Source organism: Pseudophryne corroboree, chromosome 2 (assembly GCF_028390025.1).
Source record: "Pseudophryne corroboree isolate aPseCor3 chromosome 2, aPseCor3.hap2, whole genome shotgun sequence".
Classification (NCBI taxonomy): Eukaryota; Metazoa; Chordata; class Amphibia; order Anura; family Myobatrachidae; genus Pseudophryne; species Pseudophryne corroboree.
This window is the reverse complement of record NC_086445.1, coordinates 911,373,772-911,399,746: the sequence shown is the minus strand read 5'-3', so window position 1 is coordinate 911,399,746 and position 25,975 is coordinate 911,373,772. Positions and strand designations below refer to the sequence as shown.

At 45.7% G+C, this 25,975-nt stretch overlaps 2 protein-coding genes across 6 annotated transcripts in view; one reads left to right on the top strand and one right to left on the bottom strand.

Annotated features, from left to right (window-relative positions):
- Positions 1 to 24,533, top strand: part of SMYD4 (SET and MYND domain containing 4) — a 164,296-nt gene extending 139,763 nt beyond the window's left edge. For all 5 annotated transcript variants that reach the window (XM_063956111.1, XM_063956110.1, XM_063956112.1 and 2 more), the window contains exons 6-11: positions 6,500 to 6,682; positions 21,195 to 21,352; positions 21,452 to 21,584; positions 23,299 to 23,415; positions 23,497 to 23,620; positions 23,754 to 24,533. In XM_063956111.1, coding sequence (XP_063812181.1) covers positions 6,500 to 6,682; positions 21,195 to 21,352; positions 21,452 to 21,584; positions 23,299 to 23,415; positions 23,497 to 23,620; positions 23,754 to 23,907 — 869 coding nt within the window. In that variant the 3' untranslated portion in view covers positions 23,908 to 24,533. The remainder of the gene's footprint in view (positions 1 to 6,499; positions 6,683 to 21,194; positions 21,353 to 21,451; positions 21,585 to 23,298; positions 23,416 to 23,496; positions 23,621 to 23,753) is intronic.
- A 43-nt stretch (positions 24,534 to 24,576) lies between these two features.
- SERPINF1 (serpin family F member 1) overlaps positions 24,577 to 25,975 on the bottom strand; it is a 132,296-nt gene continuing 130,897 nt past the window's right edge. Inside the window, exon 8 of the mRNA XM_063956116.1 lies at positions 24,577 to 25,553. Coding sequence (XP_063812186.1) covers positions 25,291 to 25,553 — 263 coding nt within the window. The 3' untranslated portion in view covers positions 24,577 to 25,290. The remainder of the gene's footprint in view (positions 25,554 to 25,975) is intronic.

Sequence of the window (25,975 nt, the reverse complement as noted above, 5' to 3'; positions counted from 1 at the left end):
ATTCAAAAAGTTGCAGTAAAATGCACCCGATACCATTCGAGATCAAACACCCTTAAAAACGGCTAAAACACGAATCTTTGTAAATATACCCCTTTGATCAGGTACTCATAGCTAATCTTGCGTAAAATATCTGCTTGTATACTTAGCATCCTAATTATGTTGTATTCCCAAGATTAATGTATATCTTAACCTCTACTATTACTATTTCTCTGACGTCCTAAGTGGATGCTGGGGACTCCGTCAGGACCATGGGGATAGCGGCTCCGCAGGAGACAGGGCACAAAAGTAAAAGCTTTAGGATCCGGTGGTGTGCACTGGCTCCTCCCCCTATGACCCTCCTCCAAGCCTCAGTTAGGTTTTTGTGCCCGGCCGAGAAGGGTGCAATCTAGGTGGCTCTCCTAAAGAGCTGCTTAGAGTAAAAGTTTTGTTAGGTTTTTTATTTTCAGTGAGTCCTGCTGGCAACAGGCTCACTGCAACGAGGGACTTAGGGGAGAAGAAGTGAACTCACCTGCGTGCAGGATGGATTGGCTTCTTAGGCTACTGGACACTAGCTCCAGAGGGACGATCACAGGTACAGCCTGGATGGGTCACCGGAGCCGCGCCGCCGACCCCCTTGCAGATGCTGAAGAGAGAAGAAGTCCAGAAATCGGCGGCTGAAGACTTCTCAGTCTTCATGAGGTAGCGCACAGCACTGCAGCTGTGCGCCATTGCTCTCAGCACACTTCACACCAACGGTCACTGAGGGTGCAGGGCGCTTGGGGGGGCGCCCTGGGCAGCAATGAAAGTACCTATGCTGGCTAAAAATACATCACATATAGCCCCTGGGGCTATATGGATGTATTTAACCCCTGCCAGGTTGTCAGAAAAACGGGAGAAGAAGCCCGCCGGAAAGGGGGCGGGGCCTATTCTCCTCAGCACACAGCGCCATTTTCCTACACAGCTCCGCTGCTAGGAAGGCTCCCAGGCTCTCCCCTGCACTGCACTACAGAAACAGGGTTAAAACAGAGAGGGGGGGCACTTATTTGGCGATATTATTATATATTAAGATGCTATAAGGGAAAACACTTATATAAGGTTGTCCCTGTATAATATAGCGTTTTGGTGTGTGCTGGCAAACTCTCCCTCTGTCTCCCCAAAGGGCTAGTGGGGTCCTGTCCTCTATCAGAGCATTCCCTGTGTGTGTGCTGTGTGTCGGTACGTGTGTGTCGACATGTATGAGGACGATGTTGGTGAGGAGGCGGAGCAATTGCCTGTAATGGTGATGTCACTCTCTAGGGAGTCGACACCGGAATGGATGGCTTATTTAGGGAATTACGTGATAATGTCAACACGCTGCAAGGTCGGTTGACGACATGAGACGGCCGGCAAACCAATTAGTACCTGTCCAGGCGTCTCAAACACCGTCAGGGGCTTTAAAACGCCCATTTACCTCAGTCGGTAGACACGGACACTGACTCCAGTGTCGACGGTGAAGAAACAAACGTATTTTCCATTTGGGCCACACGTTACATGTTAAGGGCAATGAAGGAGGTGTTACATATTTCTGATACTACAAGTACCACAAAAGAGGGTATTATGTGGGGTGTGAAAAAACTACCTGTAGTTTTTCCTGAATCAAAAAAATTAAATGAAGTGTGTGATGATGCGTGGGTTTCCCCCGATAGAAAATTATTGGCGTTATACCCTTTCCCGCCAGAAGTTAGGGCGCGTTGGGAAACACCCCTTAGGGTGGATAAGGCGCTCACACGCTTATCAAAACAAGTGGCGTTACCGTCTCCAGATACGGCTGCCCTCAAGGAGCCAGCTGATAGGAGGCTGGAAAATATCCTAAAAAGTATATACACACATACTGGTGTTATACTGCGACCAGCGATCGCCTCAGCCTGGATGTGCAGCGCTGGGGTGGCTTGGTCGGATTCCCTGACTGAAAATATTGATACCCTTGACAGGGACAGTATTTTATTGACTATAGAGCATTTAAAGGATGCATTTCTATATATGCGAGATGCACAGAGGGATATTTGCACTCTGGCATCAAGAGTAAGTGCGATGTCCATATCTGCCAGAAGATGTTTATGGACACGACAGTGGTCAGGTGATGCAGATTCCAAACGGCACATGGAAGTATTGCCGTATAAAGGGGAGGAGTTATTTGGGGTCGGTCCATCGGACCTGGTGGCCACGGCAACAGCTGAAAAATCCACCTTTTTTACCCCAAGTCACATCTCAGCAGAAAAAGACACCGTCTTTTCAGCCTCAGTCCTTTCGTCCCCATAAGGGCAAGCAGGCAAAAGGCCAGTCATATCTGCCCAGGGATAGAGGAAAGGGAAGAAGACTGCAGCAGGCAGCCCATTCCCAGGAACAGAAGCCCTCCACCGCTTTTGCCAAGTCCTCAGCATGACGCTGGGGCCGTACAAGCGGACTCAGGTGCGGTGGGGGGTCGTCTCAAGAGTTTCAGCGCGCAGTGGGCTCACTCGCAAGTGGACCCCTGGATCCTACAAGTAGTATCCCAGGGGTACAGATTGGAAATTCGAGACGTCTCCCCCTCGCAGGTTCCTGAAGTCTGCTTTACCAACGTCTCCCTCCGACAGGGAGGCAGTATTGGAAACAATTCACAAGCTGTATTCCCAGCAGGTGATAATCAAAGTACCCCTCCTACAACAAGGAAAGGGGTATTATTCCACACTATATTGTGGTACTGAAGCCAGACGGCTCGGTGAGACCTATTCTAAATCTGAAATATTTGAACATTTACATACAAAGGTTCAAATCAAGATGGAGTCACTCGGAGCAGTGATAGCAAACCAGGAAGAAGGGGACTATATGGTGTCCCTGGACATCAAGGATGCTTACCTCCATGTCCCAATTTGCCCTTGTCACCAAGGGTACCTCAGGTTCGTGGTACAAAACTGTCACTATCAGTTTCAGACGCTGCCGTTTGGATTGTCCACGGCACCCCGGGTCTTTACCAAGGTAATGGCCGAAATGATGATGTTCCTTCGAAGGAAGGGAATTTTAGTTATCCCTTACTTGGACGATTCCCTGATAAGGGTAAGATCCAGGGAACAGTTGGAGGTCGGTGTAGCACTATCTCAGATAGTGTTGCGGCAGCACGATTGGATTCTCAATATTCCAAAATCGCAGCTGGTTCCGTCGACGTGTCTTCTGTTCCTAGGGATGATCCTGGACACAGTCCAGAAAAAGGTGTTTCTCCCGGAGGAGAAAGCCAGGGAGTTATCCGAGGTAGTCAGGAACCTCCTAAAACCAGGAAAAGTGTCAGTGCATCATTGCACAAGGGTCCTGGGAAAAATGGTGGCTTCTTACGAAGCGATTCCATTCGGCAGATTTCACGCAAGAACTTTTCAGTGGGATCTGCTGGAAAAATGGTCCGGATCGCATCTTCAGATGCATCAGCGGATAACCCTGTCTCCAAGGACAAGGGTGTCTCTTCTGTGATGGCTGCAGAGTGCTCATCTACTAAAGGGCCACAGATTCGGCATTCAGGACTGGGTCCTGGTGACCACGGATGCCAGCCTGAAAGGCTGGGGAGCAGTCACACAAGGAAAAAATTTCCAGGGAGTGTGATCAAATCTGGAGACTTCTCTCCACATAAATATACTGGAGCTAAGAGCAATTTACAATGCTCTAAGCTTAGCAAGACCTCTGCTTCAAGGTCAGCCGGTATTGATCCAGTGGGACAACATCACGGCAGTCGCCCACGTAAACAGACAGGGCGGCACAAGAAGCAGGAGGGCAATGGCAGAAACTGCAAGGATTCTTCGCTGGGCGAAAAATCATGTGATAGCACTGTCAGCAGTGTTCATTCCGGGAGTGGACAACTGGGAAGCAGACTTCCTCAGCACGACCTCCACCCGGGAGAGTGGGGACTTCATCGGGAAGTCTTCCACATGATTGTGAACCGTTGGGAAAGACCAAAGGTAGACATGATGGCGTCCCGCCTGAACAAAAAACTGGACAGGTATTGCGCCAGGTCAAGAGACCCTCAGGCAATAGCTGTGGACGTTCTGGTAACACCGTGGGTGTACCAGTCGGTGTATGTGTTCCCTCCTCTGCTTCTCATACCTAAGGTACTGAGAATTATAAGACGTAGAGGAGTAAGAACTATACTCGTGGCTCCGGATTGGCCAAGAAGGACTTGGTACCCGGAACTTCAAGAGATGCTCACAGAGGACTCATGGCCTCTGCCGCTAAGAAGGGACTTGCTTCAGCAAGTACCATGTCTGTTCCAAGACTTACCGCGGCTGCGTTTGACGGCATGGCGGTTGAACGCCGGATCCTAAGGGAAAAAGGCATTCCGGAAGAGGTCATTCCTACCCTGGTCAAAGCCAGGAAGGAGGTGACCGCACAACATTATCACCACATGTGGCGAAAATATGTTGCGTGGTGTGAGGCCAGGAAGGCCCCATGAAGAAATTTCAACTCGGTCGATTCCTGCATTTCCTGCAAACAGGAGTGTCTATGGGCCTCAAATTGGGGTCCATTAAGGTTCAAATTTCGGCCCTGTCGATTTTCTTCCAGAAAGAATTGGCTTCAGTTCCTGAAGTCCAGAAGTTTGTCAAGGGAGTACTGCATATACAACCCCCTTTTGTGCCTCCAGTGGCACTGTGGGATCTCAACGTAGTTCTGGGATTCCTCAAATCACATTGGTTTAAACCGCTCAAATCTGTGGATTTGAAATATCTCACATGGAAAGTGACCATGATGTTGGCCCTGGCCTCGGCCAGGCGAGTGTCAGAATTGGCGGCTTTGTCTCACAAAAGCCCATATCTGATTGTCCATTCGGACAGGGCAGAGCTGCGGACTCGTCCCCAGTTTCTCCCTAAGGTGGTGTCAGCGTTTCACCTGAACCAGCTTATTGTGGTACCTGCGGCTACTAGGGACTTGGAGGACTCCAAGTTGCTAGATGTTGTCAGGGCCCTGAAAATATAGGTTTCCAGGACGGCTGGAGTCAGGAAAACTGACTTGCTGTTATCCTGTATGCACCCAACAAACTGGGTGCTCTTGCTTCTAAGCAGACGATTGCTAGTTGGATGTGTAGTACAATTCAGCTTGCACATTCTGTGGCAGGCCTGCCACAGCCAAAATATGTAAATGCCCATTCCACAAGGAAGGTGGGCTCATCTTGGGCGGCTGCCCGAGGGGTCTCGGCTTTACAACTTTGCCGAGCTGCTACTTGGTCAGGGGCACACCCTGGCTGAGGAGGACCTGGAGTTCTCTCACTCGGTGCTGCAGAGTCATCCGCACTCTGCCGCCCGTTTGGGAGCTTTGGTATAATCCCCATGGTCCTGACGGAGTCCCCAGCATCCACTTAGGACGTCAGAGAAAATAAGAATTTACTTACCGATAATTCTATTTCTCGTAGTCCGTAGTGGATGCTGGGCGCCCATCCCAAGTGCGGATGGTCTGCAATACTTGTACATAGTTATTGTTACAAAAATCGGGTTATTATTGTTGTGAGCCATCTTTTCAGAGGCTCCGCTGTTATCATGCTGTTAACTGGGTTCAGATCACAGGTTGTACAGTGTGATTGGTGTGGCTGGTATGAGTCTTACCCGGGATTCAAAATCCTTCCTTATTGTGTACGCTCGTCCGGGCACAGTATCCTAACTGAGGCTTGGAGGAGGGTCATAGGGGGAGGAGCCAGTGCACACCACCTGATCCTAAAGCTTTTACTTTTGTGCCCTGTCTCCTGCGGAGCCGCTATCCCCATGGTCCTGACGGAGTCCCCAGCATCCACTGCGGACTACGAGAAATAGAATTATCGGTAAGTAAATTCTTATTTTTAGTATTATTATTACCGCATATATGTATTTATGTGTGTGTGTGTGTGTGTGTGTGTGTGTGTGTGTGTGTGTGTGTGTGTGTGTATGTATATATATATATATATATATATATATATATATAATATACATAGTGCCCCCTTCCCTTGATGCCATCCTTCCCTTGAAGCTTTGCATATTGGTTAAGCCAGCCCTGCCTCAGACAGAATACAGGTTGAGTATCCCTTATCCAAAATGCTTGGGACCAGAAGTATTTTGGATATCGGATTTTTCCGTATTTTGGAATAATTGCATACCATAATGAGATATCATGGTGATGGGACCTAAGTCTAAGCACAGAATGCATTTATGTTTCATATACACCTTATACACACAGCCTAAAGGTAATTTTAGCTAATATTTTTAATTACTTTGTGCATTAAACAAAGTGTGTGTACATTCACACAATTCATTTATGTTTCATATACACCCTATACACACAGCCTGAAGGTCATTTAATACAATACTTTTAATAACTTTGTGTATTAAACAAAGTTTGTTTACATTGAGTCATCAGAAAACAAAGGTTTCTCTATCTCACTCTCACTCAAAAAAATCCGTATTTCAGAATATTCCGTATATCGGAATATTTGGATATGGGATACTCAACCTGTATTAGACATATGCTGCCGGTAAAATGTGCTTTTCTATGTTTATAGAGTATACTACCTCACTGGTGGAAAGCAACAAGTGTGTACGTCTTGCCACTGCCCTCTTCCCAGTGCTTAGCCTTCTAAATCACTCATGTGACCCAAACACCAGTGTGACTTTCCAGGGCAGATGTGCCATTGTTAAAGCTAGCCGACCAATCAGGAAAGGAGAAGAGGTGGAGCACTGCTACGGTAGGCTTTGTGTGATGATGTCCTCTCCTGATGTGAAGATATTTGAGCTACATATTAAATAATAATTCTGACCATGGTATAGTCAGCCAGGACTACTTCATTTACTACTGACCACTAACATCTTAATGGTTCATCAAGGACTAATTGGTCTTCAGCAAATGTAGCCAGTAACCCCAGACAAAACACATTACATAACCAGGCACAGGAATTGATGCAAATTGGAAAAACCGGTTAAATATATGCAGTTGAGGATGATATGGGGATTACATATGAAGTATGGGCAGTACGAATGGTGGTTAGCATTACTGCCTCAAAGCACTGAGGTCATGGGTTCGATTCCCACCATGGCCCTAACTGTGTGGAGTTTGTATATTCTCCCCGTACTTGCGTGAGTTTCCTCTGGGTACTCCGGTTTCCTCCCACAATCCAAAAATATACTGGTAGGTTAATTGGCTCCCAATAAAATTAACCCTAGCATGAATGTTTCTGTGTGTACATGTGATAGGTAATATAGATTGTAAATTCCACTGTGGCAGGGACTGATGTGAATGGGCATATATTCTCTGTACAGTGCTGTGGAATATGTGTGCGCTATATAAATAACTAGTAATAAATAAATAATAAATTGTAGGCTTCAGAATCCCAATGGTGGGATCCCGACCACCAGGATCCAAAGCACCGGCATATCATACTATATGCCTGCCCCAATGATGCTGAATGCGATCACTAAATGTGACGTGGGGGTTGCACCCACTAGGCTTCGAATTCATCCCATTGTATGGATAATTAGAAGCCTTAGGAGTTGACAAAGGTAGCGGACACTAAACTATTGCTGGCTGTCAGCATTATAATGCCCCTCTCCTTTATTACCCAGGCATGTGTCATTTGCTAATGCAAATGTCATGCACCACTGGAGTGATAGTCAGTTTTCTACCTTTTAACACAAGCTATTTACTAATACCTTCAAGCCGTAATGGCTGCTAAACCACGTGCACGTGCTACGCACTCCGTACGCTATTTGCGTACAAAGACCTCGCACGTGGCACGCAAGTCACGTACAAACGCTGCGCTGAGTGTACGGAATACACACAGCGAGCGTACACACAGATAATAACCTTTTAAACCTTAAACACAGAGTATGATTATACTGTAAGTCTTAGTATTGAGATACTGTAATGATATACCACTGGTTAACCTGGATATTTAAGCAAGCTGTTTGAGTGATTGAGATACTCAGAAACCCTTTGTACTAGCTAGAGAAACACAGACACCTTGCTGAGGTTCCAACACCTTTACTAACGAGATTTAGCTATGTAAAAAGGGAAAAATACAGTTAACAGCTTATACACTACAGCACTAACATGAAACACCTAAACAGGATAACTGGACATAAATATACAATAGCGTCTTAATCCTAAACAATAACAGAGAGAGAGAGAGTATGGCAAATACAGACAGAGATTAAGTTGGTCACAGAGAAAAACTTACACACTGGGGAATGATCGCTGCGCAGTCCTGGAAACCAGCTCTCTAGTTAGTCAATGATGAAAACCTTTTGTGGAGAGTAGACTGAGCTGGCCCAGGCTGGCTTTTCTTATATACACAAAGTACAGTACACTACAAAGGGCCCCACAATCTTATTGTTCATTGGACACAGGAATCTGTCTTCGCATTATAACCAAAGGTCATAGGTTTGTTTGAACAGGTGGGCTGTGACTATTTCAAACTGCTCAGGTGGGAGGTATCCTCTGGATTCCCCCTGCATGTGTAATAAACAGCAAATACTTTTAAAGTCCATAAACTTCTTTTAAACATAACTATACGCTGGAGCGACCGATCTCTTCCTAACCAACACCGGAATGTTTCTAATAAAATGCTCTTCGGTTAGGTACTAAACACCACCGCTCAGACCCTGTCTGACCCTTCGTATCATGCAAAGAGGAATTCCTTTGTCCCTGAACCAGTTACACTAATCATACTTACAGATATTATTAAGGGGATCATAACCTATAAAATACACTATTTAGATTAACTATGTAACGATCGAGTCGCCCGCCAGACGTACACAAACTCTACCGTAAATGCACATACCACGCGCCTGAGCGCACGACCGTGGAGGCGCCGTCACGCAACTGCAAAATATGCGCACGCACGGGAGAGAATGTGCACGTGCAGCGGGCAAGCGCATGGGGTTAGTACAAGGCATCATAGGTCGCTATATTTTTCGACTTTGACAGTAGATAATGCTTTCCTGCTACCTGTCTGACCCGTACTACTTGCCAGCAAGCAGTTAGGGACTAAGGATCTGATGCAGAGTTGAAGTGCAAAATGGGTGTAAATTATTAGCGTATTTCCTCCAAGGGGCAGATGAGAGATGCATGTGGCAGCATTGGCATATGCATCTGGTTTATGCTAAACACACGTCACAGACTTATTCATCCAATTTGCGCCCATGTCGTGAAACATGTTATGTGCAATAAATGCATTTGCTGTGAGGCATCAATGAAACTACACAGTCCCCTCTGATACAGCAGCAACAGCTGACAATCTCACATACATTAATGAGCAAAACAAATGCATAAAGAAGATCTAAAAAGCATAGTCTATGCCTGAGTGTCAAAGCCCCAGTCATTGTCAGTAGAGCATTCACACACAACTATCATCACCTTCTATTTCAGGAATAAGCAACCTGTGGCACTCCAGCTGCTGTGTGGAACCACACATTCCAACATGCCGTGCCACAGTCTTGCTGCATGCTAAAATTGTAGCAGGATTTGCTGGGACGTGTAGTTCCACAACAGCTGGAGTACTACAGGTGCCTATCCCCGCATTATTTGTACTTTGCCGCTAAACACCCACAAATCTTACAGATTTCCCAGGGGGGTTATATGCATGTTCTCCTTCCATGACAGATACTGGAACACTTGAATATAACAGGTGATTCAAGGACCCTGGGCGCTTTCAAATAAACCGCTGCAGCTCAGGATCCTTCCCCTCTGTCACCTGGTATTCGGTGCAGATCTTTGCAGTATGTTGCTGTTTGGATACATTTGCATCCAAACATGCAAATTTTGGACATAGAGTGCTCCGCTCAGGAGCGTTCCCACCCTAGAGGACAGGGTGGGGATGTCCAAAGTGCTCCGGCATCCTCCATGGAAGAAGGAGAAAATTGGATTTTTGTTCTTACCTTTTGAATCCTTTTCCTAGATTCCTTGGGGGGCTCTGGACTCACTCCCTAACGCTCCAGCTCTGATTCTGGTTTGTTTTACAAATCTTGGCCCTCATGTATCATGATGAAAAATACGAATTGCAAAATACCGTTTTCCCCTGCCGTGGTATAGTGGCATCGCGCTCTTCTATTTAAGAAGAGCCTATGCCGCGGCGAGCGAGTGCGGTATTTGCCGCGTCAGTGCTGATGTTTACGTTACAGAATGATCTGTATAGGGAGAGTCTGCGCATATGCCGGAATATGGTAATTTCCGGCACTTGCAAAGTAGTGCTTTCCGGATGCGGCGGCCATTTGGGATTCCTCAGGATTCCTGTCTCTATAGCAACCAGGCAGTCATGATGCATGCCGGGATTTCTGCGGGAGGGGGGAGCCGGAGCGCAGGACGGACTCCGCTGCAGCGATGTCCTAACGTCTGCCCGGAGCAGACGAGGCCATTACAGGTAAGCGAGCACTATTTCAGAAATAGCGCTCATTCTTAAATACAGTTTAGACATCTGACATGCAGGTTTGGGCTAAATTGGACGACTACGATCACGTAGGAACAACTTTAAGGGTAGTGGGGCTGCCAGAATCCCTTAAAGGGACAGCTCTCTACCATTTTTTTGAAGCAGACCCTGCCTGAATTACTTGATATCCAGGACGTTTGCTCGGATCTTGTGATTGAACGGGCCCACCGGACGGGGCAGCTGCATGACTCTTCCTCATCTCGGCCTCGGGTCGTATTGTTGAAATGCCTGAACTACATACACAAGGAAACCATCTGGTCCGCCTCTCTTCGGAAGAAGGATCTCACGTGGAATGGCTCCAAGATTCTTGCTTTCCAGGATTATTCCCCTGAATTGACGAGGCTTCGTAAAGCCTTCACCCCAATATGCTCGCAGTTGGCTCAAGAGGGGAAGAAGTTCGCCCTCCTTTACCCGGCGCGTCTGAGGATTTTCAATGGTACATCCTTCAAGGATTTTGCTTCGGCCGCTGATGCCACAGCGTTTGTGCGGGACCAAACGCTTCCCTAGGCAGAAGACGACACCTGAAGATGTCTCCTACTCCCATCATCCCAGCCTATTTGGGGTTGCATATATTCTGTTGCGGCATGTTCTTACTGACTTCCTACTCCTAATGCTCATCTTTGTCAGAGAGATACGCCCGGACTTGATTGGTTCCTCACCACCATTTGCTGCTGTTACCATTGGGACTTACTGCATTGTGGTGAGGTATCGACCACGCCTTGATTTTTGTATCATTTCAATGTTTTATTATGCCACATGTTTTTATGCTGTTTTTGTTGGGCAGTGTTGTTGCACTGTCTCCGTTCTTTTTCAGGGGTTGACGTGACTACCTTATATTTTTCTGTTCTTTACATGATGGTCACTGGTTTGGTTTTATGAGGGACTAGTACTCCCTCTCCCATGTTTTTGGATAGGGCAGTTTCGGCTGGGAGCTCGGTCTTCCAGGAAACTGCAACCTGTCTTGTTTCGAATATATGAATCGTGAAGTTCTTTTTCTTAGAATTGTTGTTGGAGTTTATTTTATGCTCCTTCTCAATTGTTTTTCTCTTTTCCCCTCCCCCTTCTTCCCCCCCCCCCCCCCCCCCCCTTGTGTTGCATCGGTTTGATTGCTACGGAGTCTGAGTCACCTATCCACTATGTATATTTTGTAATATATGGCATCGATTAAGGTAGATTCTTGGAATGTGGGGGGTATCCACTCCCCAGTTAAACGTAAGAAGCTTCTTCTTTAATTAAATAAGTTACGTTTAGATTTCGTACTACTGCAGGAGACCCATTTATTACTTCCAGAAACACTGAAATTGTGCACCCTTGGTTGGAAGGTCCTTGCAGCTGCCCCCTATACTTCTAAGGCTAGGGGTGTTGTTCTTTTGGCGAGGAAGCGTCTCCCTATAGAAGTACTACACACTGATATTGACCCTGACGGTAGATACTTACTGGTAGACTTTACCCTCTCTGCTTCTCGGTATACTTTCTGTAACATTTATGCCCCTAATTCCCATTCTGCTCCCTTTTTTAGCATGATACTACGTAAACTGGCCCCCTTTATGTCTAACTGTTTACTTTTAGGGGGTGACTTTAATATAGTTTCCTCCCCGTTTATGGACTCCCAATTCTTCTGTCCGCAGGAGACCGCCCCCTAGGGTCGGCATTCCTTTTATCGCTCAACAAGTACTGCTAACTGACGCATAGAGAGCCTTACACCCCGTTGAAAGGGATTATACATGTCTTTCTGCCGCTCATGGTTCGCTTTCGCGTATTGACTATATTCTCGTATCAGATTCTATTTTTTCTAAAATAATTACTGCATGCATTGAGCCGATGTTCCTCTCTGACCATTCTCTTACCTGGGTGTCCTTTTCTTCATCTTTAGACTTATGCTCCTATAAACTCTGGCGCTTCCCCTCATACTTCGCTTCTTCCTTGGGTTTCCGCAATAAGCTTGAGCTGTTCTGGGAGGAGTTCAGACTTGACAACCTCTCTGTACTGGAATCTGACCATATTCTTTTTTGGCAGACCTCTAAGGTCAATACGTCCTATAATCCAATACGTCTCCCAGGCTAAAAAAGAACGTTCTTCCTCGTATAAGCTGCTGCAGTCTCAATTGACGGTGGCATACCAAACTTATAAGTCCATTCCAACTCCCAGTAATAAATCTAGTTTTGTATTAGCTAAACACAAATTTGATGGCCTCCTCGCCTCTATGGGTGATAGGCATACGTTTTACAAAGATCACAAATTTTATAGATTCGGTAACAAAACCGGCCGCTTACTCTCCAATTTAGTGAAATCCTCTGCTCCGTCCCCCCCCCCCCCCCCCCTCCCTTATTCATTCTATCCAGCGACCTGATGGCTCTTACACCTCCACTGGTAAAGATATTGCTTCCTTATTTCAGGATTTTTATAAAGACATATACACCCAGCCGTCTAGGGATACCTCTGGTGAGTTTGTCTTTTGAGAGTCTATTGACACCCCTTCCATTCCGGCTGACTCACGAGAAACCATTTGCGCCCCGTTCACGTCCCAGGAGATAGAAGCCGCTATAAAGCATCTCAAGCCTGTGAAGTCCCCTGGCCCGGATGGGTTCTTGGGGGAATTTTATAAAATGCTTCTGCCAAAACTCATAGATCCATTGGTCTCAGTTTTTAATGCTCTCCTTGTCACCCCCTCTATGCCCACATACTTTACAGATGCTGTTATCCGCCTGCTCCCAAAGCCGGGCAGGAACCCCCACCTGCCTGGTTCTTATAGACCCATATCTCTACTCAACGTGGACTATAAACTTCACAAAGCTCCTGGCGGACAGGATAAAGTATCTGCTTCCTGGAGTTGTTCATTCGGACCAGACCGGCTTTATAGTCGGCAGACATTCCTCAGCTAACATCCGTAAGGTTATTGCCGCTTCCTATTGGCTTAGTTCCATTCCTGACCCTACCGCTTTGTACTTACTATCGCTTGATGCTGAGAAAGCGTTTGATCTGGTTTCCTGGGATCACCTGTTTACCACCCTTAGTAAATTTGGCTTCCCTGATCGATTAATCTCCCTCCTGCGTATATTATATAATAACTCCCATTCCCGAATTATTTGTAATGGCTACCTGTCAGCCCCTATACCCTTAGGCAGAGGCACCAGACAGGGTTGTCCTCTTTACCCACTTTACCCACTTTTATTCGCATTGGCAATTGAACCTGGTATTCATGTTGCCCATCACTCTCTCTCAAGGTTGCGCTATTTACGGATGATATGTTACTGTTCCTTTCTGACCCCCTCACCTCTATTCCAGCTATTCTTCATTCCATTAATTCGTTTGGCCTCTTTTCAGGGTTTAAAATTAATTATGAAAAGTCTGAGTAAATTCCACTGACCTCTTCCGCATCTACTGTGTTATCTTCTTCTTCCTCTTCGTCTGTCCTGTCTAAGTTTAAACATATGCCCAAACTGAAATATTTGGGCATCTACATTCCACCCTCCCTGGTCGACATCTATGCCCTTAATTTTACCCCCATACTACAAAACATTGCTTCTCAATTAACTACCTGGTCGTCTTTGCCCTTGTCCCTCATGGGAAGGGTCGCTGTGCTGAAAAGCATTATTTTTCCTAAACTTTCTTACCTTATCCAGATGTTACCGTATGCTCTGACGGGGCCAGATCTCCGCTACTGTGAAAAACTTTGCAAGATTCCTATGGTCCGGTAAGAAGCCTCGTGTGGCTTTGGCCAAACTCGAGTTACGCAAAAATGCGGGTGGTGTGGCCATGCCAGATATATCTGCTTTTACCAAAGCCGAGGCATTTTTGATATGTATTTGACTGGCTACTTTCCCGCTCTACCTACGCTAATTTTACTTTAGAGCAATCACTTTGCGCTCCATATGATCTCCGTGCTCTACTTCATACCCCTAAAGCCCTCCTTCCCTCCTCAGTTCGTACTAATCCTCTCTTTTGGGATGTCTACTTGGCATGGTGGTCTGTAAGCAAATCCCTTAAGAGGAATTCGTCTCACTCCAAATTTATTTCTCTGACGTCCTAGTGGATGCTGGGAACTCCGTAAGGACCATGGGGAATAGCGGCTCCGCAGGAGACTGGGCACAACTAAAAGAAAGCTTTTAGACTACCTGGTGTGCACTGGCTCCTCCCACTATGACCCTCCTCCAAGCCTCAGTTAGATTTCTGTGCCCGGCCGAGCTGGATGCACACTAGGGGCTCTCCTGAGCTCCTAGAAAGAAAGTTTATTTTAGGTTTTTTATTTTACAGTGAGACCTGCTGGCAACAGGCTCACTGCATCGAGGGACTAAGGGGAGAAGAAGCGAACCTACCTGCTTGCAGCTAGCTTGGGCTTCTTAGGCTACTGGACACCATTAGCTCCAGAGGGATCGACCGCATGGAACTGGCCTTGGTGTTCGTTCCCGGAGCTGCGCCGCCGTCCCCCTTACAGAGCCAGAAGCAAGAAGAGGTCCGGAAAATCGGCGGCAGAAGACATCAGTCTTCACCAAGGTAGCGCACAGCACTGCAGCTGTGCGCCATTGCTCCTCATACACACTTCACACTCCGGTCACTGAGGGTGCAGGGCGCTGGGGGGGGGGCGCCCTGAGCAGCAATAAAAACACCTTGGCTGGCAAATATATCACAATATATAGCCCCAGAGGCTATATATGTGATAAATACCCCTGCCAGAATCCATAAAAAAGCGGGAGAAAAGTCAGCGAAAAAGGGGCGGAGCTATCTCCCTCAGCACACTGGCGCCATTTTCTCTTCACAGTGCAGCTGGAAGACAGCTCCCCAGGCTCTCCCCTGTAGTTTGCAGGCTCAAAGGGTTAAAAAGAGAGGGGGGGCACTAAATTTAGGCGCAATATTGTATATACAAGCAGCTATTGGGAAAAATTCACTCAATATAGTGTTAATCCCTAAATTATATAGCGCTCTGGTGTGTGCTGGCATACTCTCTCTCTGTCTCCCCAAAGGGCTGTGTGGGGTCCTGTCCTCAGTCAGAGCATTCCCTGTGTGTGTGCGGGTGTCGGTACGGCTGTGTCGACACGTTTGATGAGGAGGCTTATGTGGTGGCAGAGCAGATGCCGATAAATGTGATGTCGCCCCCTGTGGGGCCGACACCAGAGTGGATGGATAGGTGGAAGGTATAAACCGACAGTGTCAACTCCTTACAAAAAAGGCTGGATGACGTAACAGCTGTGGGACAGCTGGCTTCTCAGCCGCGCCTGCCCAGGCGTCTCAAAGGCCATCAGGGGCTCAAAAACGCCCGCTCCCTCAGATGGCAGACACAGATGTCGACACGGAGTCTGACTCCAGTGTCGACGAGGTTGAGACATATACACAATCCACTAGGAACATCCGTTACATGATCCCGGCAATAAAAAATGTGTTACACATTTCTGACATTAACCCAAGTACCACTAAAGAAGGGTTTTGTGTGTGGGGAGAAAAAGCAGGCAGTGTTTTGTTCCCCCATCAAATGAGTGAATGAAGTGTGAAAAAGCGTGGGTTCCCCCGATAAGAAACTGGTAATTTCTAAAAAGTTACTGATGGCGTACCCTTTCCCACCAGAGGATAAGTTACGCTGGGAGATATCCCCTAGGGTGGATAAGGCGCTCACACGTTTGTCAAAAAAGGTGGCACTGCCGTCTTAGGATACGGCCACTTTGAAGGTAACTGCTGATAAAAAGCAGGAGGCTATCCTGAAGTCTGTATTTACACACTCAGGTACTAGACTGAGACCTGCAGATAGTGCTGCTGCAGCGTGGTCTGTGACCCTGTCAAACAGGGATACTATTTTGCGAACATATTAAAGATGTCGTCTTATATATGAGGGATGCACAGAGGGATATTTTGCCGGCTGGCATCCAGAATTAATGCAATGTCCATTCTGTCAGGAGGGTATTAGAGACCCGACACTGGACAGGTGATGCTGACTTTAAAAGGCACATAGAGCCTTATAAGGGTGAGGAATTGTTTGGGGATGGTCTCTGGGACCTCGTATCCACAGCAACAGCTGGGAAGAAAAATTTTTACCTCAGGTTTCCTCACAGCCTAAGAAAGCACTGTATTATCAGGTACAGTCCTTTCGGCTTCAGAAAAGCAAGCGGGTTAAAGGCGCTTCTTTTCTGCACAGAGACGAGGGAAGAGGGAAAAAGCTGCACCAGTCAGCCAGTTCCCAGAATCAAAATTCTTCCCCCGCTTCCTCTGAGTCCACCGCATGACGCGGGGGCTCCACAGGCGTAGCCAGTTACGGTGGGGGGCCGCCTCAAAAATTTCAGCGATCAGTGAGCTCGCTCACAGGTGGATCCCTGGATCCTTCAAGTAGTATCTCAGGGGTACAAGCTGGAATTCGAGGCGTCTCCCCCCCGCCGTTTCCTCAAATCTGCCTTGCCGACAACTCCCTCAGGCAGGGAGGCTGTGCTAGAGGCAATTCACAAGCTGTATTCCCAGCAGGTGATAGTCAAGGTGCCCCTACTTCAACAAGGACGGGGTTACTATTCCACACTGTTTGTGGTACCGAAACCGGACGGTTCGGTGAGACCCATGTTAAATTTGAAATCCTTGAACACATACATAAAAAAATTCAAGTTCAAGATGGAATCGCTCAGGGCGGTTATTGCAAGCCTGGAGGAGGGGGATTACATGGTATCCCTGGACATCAAGGATGCTTACCTACATGTCCCCATTTACCATCCTCACCAGGAGTACCTCAGATTTGTGGTACAGGATTGCCATTACCAATTCCAAACACTGCCGTTTGGACTGTCCACGGCACCGAGGGTCTTTACCAAGGTAATGGCAGAAATGATGATACTCCTTCGAAAAAAGGGAGTTTTAATTATCCCGTACTTGGACGATCTCCTTATAAAGGCGAGGTCCAAGGAGCAGTTGTTGGTCGGAGTAGCACTATATCGGGAAGTGCTACAACAGCACGGATGGATTCTATACATTCCAAAGTCACAGCTGGTTCCTACCACACGCCTACTGTTCCTGGGGATGGTTCTGGACACAGAACAGAAAAAAGTATTTCTCCCGCAGGAGAAAGCCAAGGAGCTGTCATCTCTAGTCAGAGACCTCCTGAAACCAAAACAGGTATCTGTGCATCACTGCACACGAGTCCTGGGAAAAATGATAGCTTCTTACGAAGCAGAATTCCATTCGGCAGGTTCCATGCAAGAACCTTTCAGTGGGACCTCTTGGACAAGTGGTCGGGATCGCATCTTCAGATGCATCGGCTGATAACCCTGTCTCCAAGGACCAGGGTATCTCTACTGTGGTGGCTGCAGAGTGCTCATCTTCAAGAGGGCCGCAGATTCGGCATACAGGACTGGGTCCTGGTAACCACGGATGCCAGCCTTCGAGGCTGGGGGGCAGTCACACAGGGAAGAAATTTCCAAGGACTTTGGTCAAGTCAGGAGTCGTCCCTACACATAAATGTTCTGGAACTGAGGGCCATTTACAATGCCCTAAGTCTGGCAAGGCCTCTGCTTCAAAACCAGCCGGTACTGATCCGATCAGACAACATCACGGCGGTCGCCCATGTAAACCGACAGGGCGGCACAAGAAGCAGGATGGCGATGGCAGAAGCCACAAGGATTCTCCGATGGGCGGAAAATCACATCTTAGCACTGTCAGCAGTGTTCATTCCGGGAGTGGACAACTGGGAAGCAGACTTCCTCAGCAGACACGACCTACACCCGGGAGAGTGGGGACTTCATCCAGAAGTCTTCCAACTGTTGGTAAACCGTTGGGAAAGGCCACAGGTGGACATGATGGCGTCCCGCCTAAACAAAAAACTAGATATTGCACCTTGTCAAGGGACCCTCAGGCAATAGCTGTGGACGCTCTAGTGACACCGTGGGTGTACCAGTCGGTTTATGTATTCCCTCCTCTGCCTCTCATACCAAAGGTACTGAGAATAATAAGAAAACGAGGAGTAAGAACGATACTCAGGGTTCAGGATGGGCCAAGAAGAGCTTGGTACCCAGAACTTCAAGAAATGATATCTGAGGACCCATGACCTCTACCGCTCAGACAGGATCTGCTACAGCAGGGGCCCTGTCTGTTCCAAGACTTACCGCGGCTGCGTTTGACGGCATGGCGGTTGAATTCCGGATCCTAAAGGAAAAGGGCATTCCGGAGGAAGTCATTCCTACGCTGATAAAAGCCAGGAAAGAAGTAACCGCAAACCATTATCACCGTATTTGGCGAAAATATGTTGCGTGGTGTGAGGCCAGGAAGGCCCCAACAGAGGAATTTCAGCTGGGTCGTTTTCTGCACTTCCTACAGTCAGGAGTGACTATGGGCCTAAACTTGGGTTCCATTAAGGTCCAGATTTCGGCTCTGTCGATTTTCTTCCAGAAAGAACTGGCTTCACTGCCTGGAGTTCAGACATTTGTAAAGGGAGTGCTACATATTCAGCCCCCTTTTGTGCCTGCGGAGCCGCTATTCCCCATGGTCCTTACGGAGTTCCCAGCATCCACTACGGACTACGAGAAATAGATTTACCGGTGAGTAAAATCTTATTATCTTTTTGTGGTAATCCATGTTTTCCAGCGGCTTTAGACAATGTGCGGTTCCTTCAATGGCGGCAAAAGGGCATTGCTTTAATTAAAGATGTCTTCGACCCAGGGGGTGTATTACTGTCTTTCTCTGATTTAATTGACAAGTACCAAGTCCCACGTGTAGATTTTTTTTATGTAACTACAATTGAGACATTATCTCCCTCACTTGACCCGACCCTGGATATTGACCCTCTCACACATATTGTCGCCTTGGTAACGCTTTCACCTTATAGGACTTCTTATCTTTGTTGGGATATTTTATCAGGGTTCGAAACAAAACTATGTTCCCGGACTGTTAAGAGTTGGGAAGCTGATTACCTTATTCCCATAATGTACAAGGAGTTGACGGTTAATTTTACTAAAATTCTCAGAGCGCTCCACTCGACACAGCTACAGGAGACACATATTAAATTTATACACAGAGCCTACATCACACCTGGTCAGAGGAAACATATGGTCCCTTCTGAATCTGGGAACTGTCTAAAATGCGGAACTTCCAATGCTTTATTCTTACACTGTTTTTGGAGCTGCCCCAAAATAAAGAAATTCTGGTTCAAGGTTTTATGGTTCATTAATTCCACGTTTCATCCCAGATTGAAGCTAGACTGTAAAGCAATGCTTTTTCAGATAGGGGCATTCCATCACAGAAGAAACACTTTATTCCACTGTTATATGTTATTCTAACATTGGGGAAAAAGTTGATCCTTACTAATTGGATTATTAAATCCCCTCCTAGGCTTGATACTCTTCGTTCTCGCCTTATTCGTACATTATACTTGGATCGCCAGTCCACCTTACCTAATGTTGAATGTAATGTTATACGCTTCTACAAAAAATGGGGTCCATTCATAGAAGCTTTAGACTCCTCTCACCAACAGCATGTGTTATCCTTGATTCTACTAACTGGTCCTTAATGCGTTGGATTGCCACTGCACCTCAGAGTTCCTTCTCTGTCCAAATAACGTTTGTTTTTGTTCACATATTATGAGCCCTGTCGCATTTCTGGTCTCAGCCTGTTATACGCCTGTCACAAAACAGTCTGTGTATGTATTTGTCGACTCTGACTCCGTACCCTATGTCCCTCCCACCCTTCCCCTTCTACCTCTTTCTCTCTTGTACTTTTCTTAAGTTTGTTTTCTCTACCTTAATGACGTATTATATGTGCAATTTGTGCATGTCTAATATATTGCTTAATTACGTATCTGAACCCCTGCTGTTTTCGTTGCTGTTTCTGCTCTGAATTTATTCAGATACTGGAATTATATGCCCTTTATACTGCGCTCTTTCTATTTCAGGGTACAATAGTTTATTTTTTGTATATTTGTATTTTTGTATTGACTTGTTCCGTTGTATCCCTTGTTTCTTCTCTGAGACTGCATAAATGTTTGTATTTTTCTTTGCTACATAATGAAAACTCAATAAAAATGCATTAAAAAAAAAATACAGTTTAGAGTGCCGCAGTATGGGGAATATGAAAGGCCAATAGCGCTGCTAGTTAGCAGCGCTGTTAGCCTGGTTAAATAGCGATTGGTCCCATTTAACTCCAAAAACGGGTTTACAGCAAGGAAAGTCGTTGATAAATGGGGGCCCAAGTATTTTATTTCTCCTATCAATCTTATGTTCCTACTTCAAAAACGGAGATAAGCTCTAGCCAATCGGGATGTAGAAATGGAGGAGCCGGAGCTATAGTGGTTTGTTTGAAAGTGCCCAGACTTACAGGGCCACAAGCTATACAGTACCTCAGTGTTCCTATGTCCCCCCATGGAATCGGAGAAAAGGATTTAACTATCTGCATGTGTTTTAAAATACAGCAAGGATGTGTATGCGCAATTGCAGCTATGTAAGATTGCCCCCATTCTGCACATTCACGCACAGACGGGCAAAAAAACCTCCATAGATACATATGTGTGCGTCCTGGGCATCTGCAGTAAAAATTCACATAAATGTGCGCCAAACCACTTTATGATCAGTCCCTAAGGCACTAGATCCTACTGAGGTTAGCTGTGAGCCCCTACTGCCTCCCTCATTGTGCTGCTGTACATTACAAACATTCGTTAATTCCATTTCCACTAAATTACTGCTCTGACGTGTCTACAGTTGTACAATGCGATTAATAATACTCTCGGTTATAGTTTGATTTATTCTCTTACAAATGTTGGTTGCCACAATTTTTTTTATTTTATTTTTTTAAATGTCATCTAAACATTTTTGCCTTCTACTAGGACCACACAAATTGCGAATGGACCGTGCAGAAAGACGACATTTACTAAAGGATCAGTATTTCTTCATGTGCCAGTGTGAAGCTTGTAAACAAGAGCAAGGCTCTAAAGATAACGCCTCCTGTGATTTCTGTTGCCCGAAGTGCCAGGCCACACTAGAGGTGAAATGTCCTTGCAAGTATTCTATCTAAAGGGAGGTGTATAGAATAGGATAGTGTAACATGTATGTGATATGGAGGTTTTGTTTTTTTCCCTATAAGGGTGAAGATGAACTGCGCTGTGTCACTGGGTCCTGTGGTCATTCCTTTAGCAGGGCCCAAGCTGTGCTCCGCCTGCAGAATCTCCAGCATCTTGTTCGTCTAGCCCGAGAACAGCTACAGGACAATCACACTGGTGACAGCTCAATTAACATTACAGCACATATTCGCATTAATGGTTTGAAAAAAAAAAATAGTTGCTATATTTTATATACTAGAAACTGGGACTAATGGAGTTTTCATTCACTATAATTGAAATGAACAAAACAAAAAAAACACGGTGTCATGGGGGTCTATTCATGAAGCGGTGAAAAGAGTGGAGAAGTGAGCCTGTGGAGAAGTTGCCCATGGCAACCAATCAGCTGCTCCTTACAATTGTATAGTATGCAAATTAAAAATGTTAGCTCAATGCTGATTGGTTGCCCTGGGCAACTTCTCCACTGGCTCACTTCTCCACACTTTTCACTGCTTCATGAATAGACCCCATGGTGTGTTAACTGTAGTGTAATAAGTATAATGTGCTTCAAAAGTCTCAGCGCTGCCATTCTCTAAAAAAAAAAAACATTGTTGGCAGTGAGCGCAAAGGTTTAAGTCCTGTATTTGTAAACCAAGTGATGTAAATGAGATAATTTTATCTCATCAAGCCTTAGGGGTATATTCCATTGAAGTCTAAAACTGCCGTCTGTCGAAAAGACAGCAGTTTTCGACTTTTTAAGGTCGAATCCTGATTCGACCTATTCAATATATCCCTAAATTTTTCGACAAGTCGATGAATTCGACTTGTCGAAAAGCACATGGATCGGCGGAATAGCTGCCGATCCATGTGCTTGTGTCGAAAACGGGGCCAAAACCGATAGGTTTTGGCCCCCTTTTCGACCATCTCAGTCCGACATCAAAAAGATGTCTGACTGAGATGCGGACCCAGAGGAGGAGGAGAGGGGGGGGGAGATGGGGGGACAGCCGGCAGGCATACAGGGGAGATCAGCGCTACTGTAACGCTGATCTTCCCTGTATGTCCGCCGGCTGTCCCCCCGCGCCCTCCCCCCCTCTCCTCCTCTGGGTCCCATCTCAATTCGACTTGAAAAAGTCGAATTAAGATGGGATTGAATAGGGGTTGTCGGATCCATTCCAACAAATACTTGTCGGAATGGTTCCGACTTTAATTGAATATACCCCTTAGGGAGGTATCCAATTATATCTGATCTGTGTTTTGTGAAAACGGACAGATATCGCGATTAATGACCGATGATCATTATCACAGTTTTTAATTGGGGTCCATTTCCATCGGCTGAATACGGACACGCAATTGCGCTGAAACACATGGGATCGGGGATAAGTACCATGTGTTATCGCGGCTCCGACAGCCGCTTATCTCAGATTATGCTTCGGGTCCCTGAGGCACGCAAGGCATAATCCGGGATGTGCCGACATCGCGGGTGGAAGGGGGGGGGGATGCAGCATCAAGGCTAATAGGATAGCTTCCCCTGGTGATAGCCACGGTCAATTGGATACCCTTCTTAGGGCTCATTCACACAGTGTTGCTCCATAAGAAAATCGTCAGAGGCTTACCTCTGAATTGACTGTATGTATCATACAGTATCCACCCAAGCACAACCCGGATACGTGATCAAGAGACATGCCTTTCTTGTGGTATGGGATTATTGCATTACTTTTAAGGCAGAAGAACAGACATGGAAGTAGCAATGTTAAGAAGCAGGATGGATTTGGGACAATGGAACCTGTAAAAATCCAATGCGTGAAGACAAGTTAATTTATTGTTGCTGACCTGTCTGAGCTAGTTCTGCCCAATATCACTTCATAAATGTGCCCCATTATTTTTCTTTCTTCAGATGTAGCTAAAAGAATGTTGTTGTCATGTTTATCGGAAGGCAGGCAATTTCTCTCTCAGAATCACATGCTGTTTGGAGAGATCTTTGATCTACTGGCTCAGGCTGAGGCATCAAAAGGTACAATTTTTCTGGTAGCAGAAGTGAATTATTCCCATGTGTTTTAAATCTTACTTGCTGTGTGTGTGCTGGCCTTTGTAGGTGACTGGGCTGCAGCAACAGGATACCTTAGAAAGAGTGTTCACCTCGTGAGACAGCGTTATGGTTCTTCCAGCTTAGAACTTGGACACGAACTCTTCAAACTGGCACAGATTTTATTCAACGGGTAAGAATGATTAATATTCTAAATTTTAACAGTATCCTGGTTAGTGGGATTACATTAATCAAGTACAGTAAATGTGCAATGTCTGTCAAGTGAATATACAATTAAAAGTTATTTTACATTTTCTTTGTTGTAGGCAGGAGGTAGCTGATGCTATGGACATTATTCTGAGAACCCAGCATATTCTCTCTTTGCACTATGGACCGGACCATAACCTACTGCAAGAGCTGCAGGAGATGAAGACCTGTCTGCTACAGCTCCCTTGGATGGGGGCTGCACTGGAGAAATAATTCTGGAGTTGTATGTAGTGTAACTATAGCTCTGGACATGAATCTACAACATACAATGTCATGTCTTCTTGCATTATGTTCCTTGAAATAATCATGGCCGAATTAAGGCAGGGGCAGCCGTCCCAGTGCCGCTACAATGTCCATTGTCAATTAGAGGAGTCTCCATCCAGCGGCTCTGCTATTTAGTAACAGCGGCTGCCGGGGATGTTGGGGTTAGTGTCTCTTGTGGACAGGTGGGCAGCCATGGTCATGGGGGGGTTGGGTTTAGGGTCTCTTGCTGGCTGGCAGGGGTGTCCCTTGAGGGCATCCAAAGGGAAGGTTAGTGTCTCAGGCGGGCAGCCGAGGGGGAGGGGCTGGGCTTTGCCAGCAATGTAAGTAGAGGGGGCCTCCACATCCTCCATTGCCCTGGGCCCCTACCAGCCTTAATCGGCCCTGGCAATAATCAATACCTTTATACTGCGAGTTGCCTCTGTCAGTACTTAGGAACCACCAGGACACTGTTGCAATTTATTTAGCTCTGTAGAGCAACTGCTAAGAACATTCTTGACTAATTAGACTTGTTACACTTTCTACAGAAGGTGACATTCCCTTTGCATGAATTATTTGAATAAACTTGGCGGCTCCAAGACTGGGTTTATTTTTACAGTCAATCAATGAAACGTGAAGAGATTCATGAGCAATAAGTAAAACAGACTTTATTGCATTGGACTGTTCGTTTGTATAGCAGAAGAAAAAAGCTCAGTTAAGACCTCACCTCTTTGATGTAGTAAAACAGCATAATGGAGCACCAGGTACGGTTTTAGGTGATGCACATACTAATATTCATTTTGCTAGATTAATATCAAGCACTCAATAAAAATGTTTAGAGCTAAAATTTACAATGGGTGGACTTAAGTACGTTTTATCAATTATATCTTAACACCTGATCATATTTGGGAATGTTTCTTAATTACACACTGGTATATGAATCTAAGTTTCATTAATTATCCCAATTTGTCCCCGCCAAGCTCAAAAACATAGTCTAGTAAGGTGTTGGTAATTTTGCACTTTCTCTTTTTAAACATTTATAAACTATGACATCAATTTAGTACACATGCACAAAGACTGCTCTAAATGTAATCATATAGTAGCTGCATCTGCCATTTGTAGATTATTATGGGTAAGCATTTACAATGAACATATATTACATCCTGTCTATGTTTACCATATCCATTCAGATTTTTATGAACAAAGCTGGGATATGTAAATCTGATTTTGCTATCCTAGGGTTCTGAAAAAAACAAAACTGAGTAACCACCTTGGCTGTCAACGGAATCCAAAATTCATTTTAAGACAAATGATTTCAGTTCTGTGACATCCCCAAAAAATGAAATGCATAGTGGGTTAAAGAGAAACTTCTTTAGGGTTCATTACTTTTCCAATCATCAAAAGGGCACCATTATCATCCGCACGAAGAACAAACAGGAACGGGTGATCTAAGTGATACTCCAGTGGGAAGTGATGGCGAGAGGCGGGGTCCATTTTTGGTGCATTGTCCACTCCTTCCTCGGTAAGCTCCAGGGCAGCTTTGTGCACAACATGTGTGAGCTTCAGGGACTTAGAAGAGATTTTACTGAAGTCTGGGCTGGAGAAGAGAGGTTGGAGTTCTGAAAGATAGAAACACAGAATTTGACTTTAGAATATTCTCTAGATAGATAGATAGATAGATAGATAGATAGATAGATAGATAGATAGATAGATATGTAAGGGCTTATACTAGCATTAGCAAAAAGTTGCTGTCACGATTATGGCCTGCCCCATTGTGTCTACAATATTGTAGACTCTTCTAGCTTTAGTGACCTTGAATTTTTAACAAAAAAAAACAGAGCAAAAAATGATAGTCAGTCTGCAATTTCTTTGTCACCCGTTTCAGTTTTTTGCTTTACCTTTCTTTGTTTGTTTTTTTATTCACCTAATGCATAATGCATTTCTTACTTTTTTCTTTTTACACTGTACAGTTTTTCTTCTATTTGAACTGTACCACTTTTTGTAATGTTTAATCTCTTTGAGACTAGCTTTGAATGTTTTT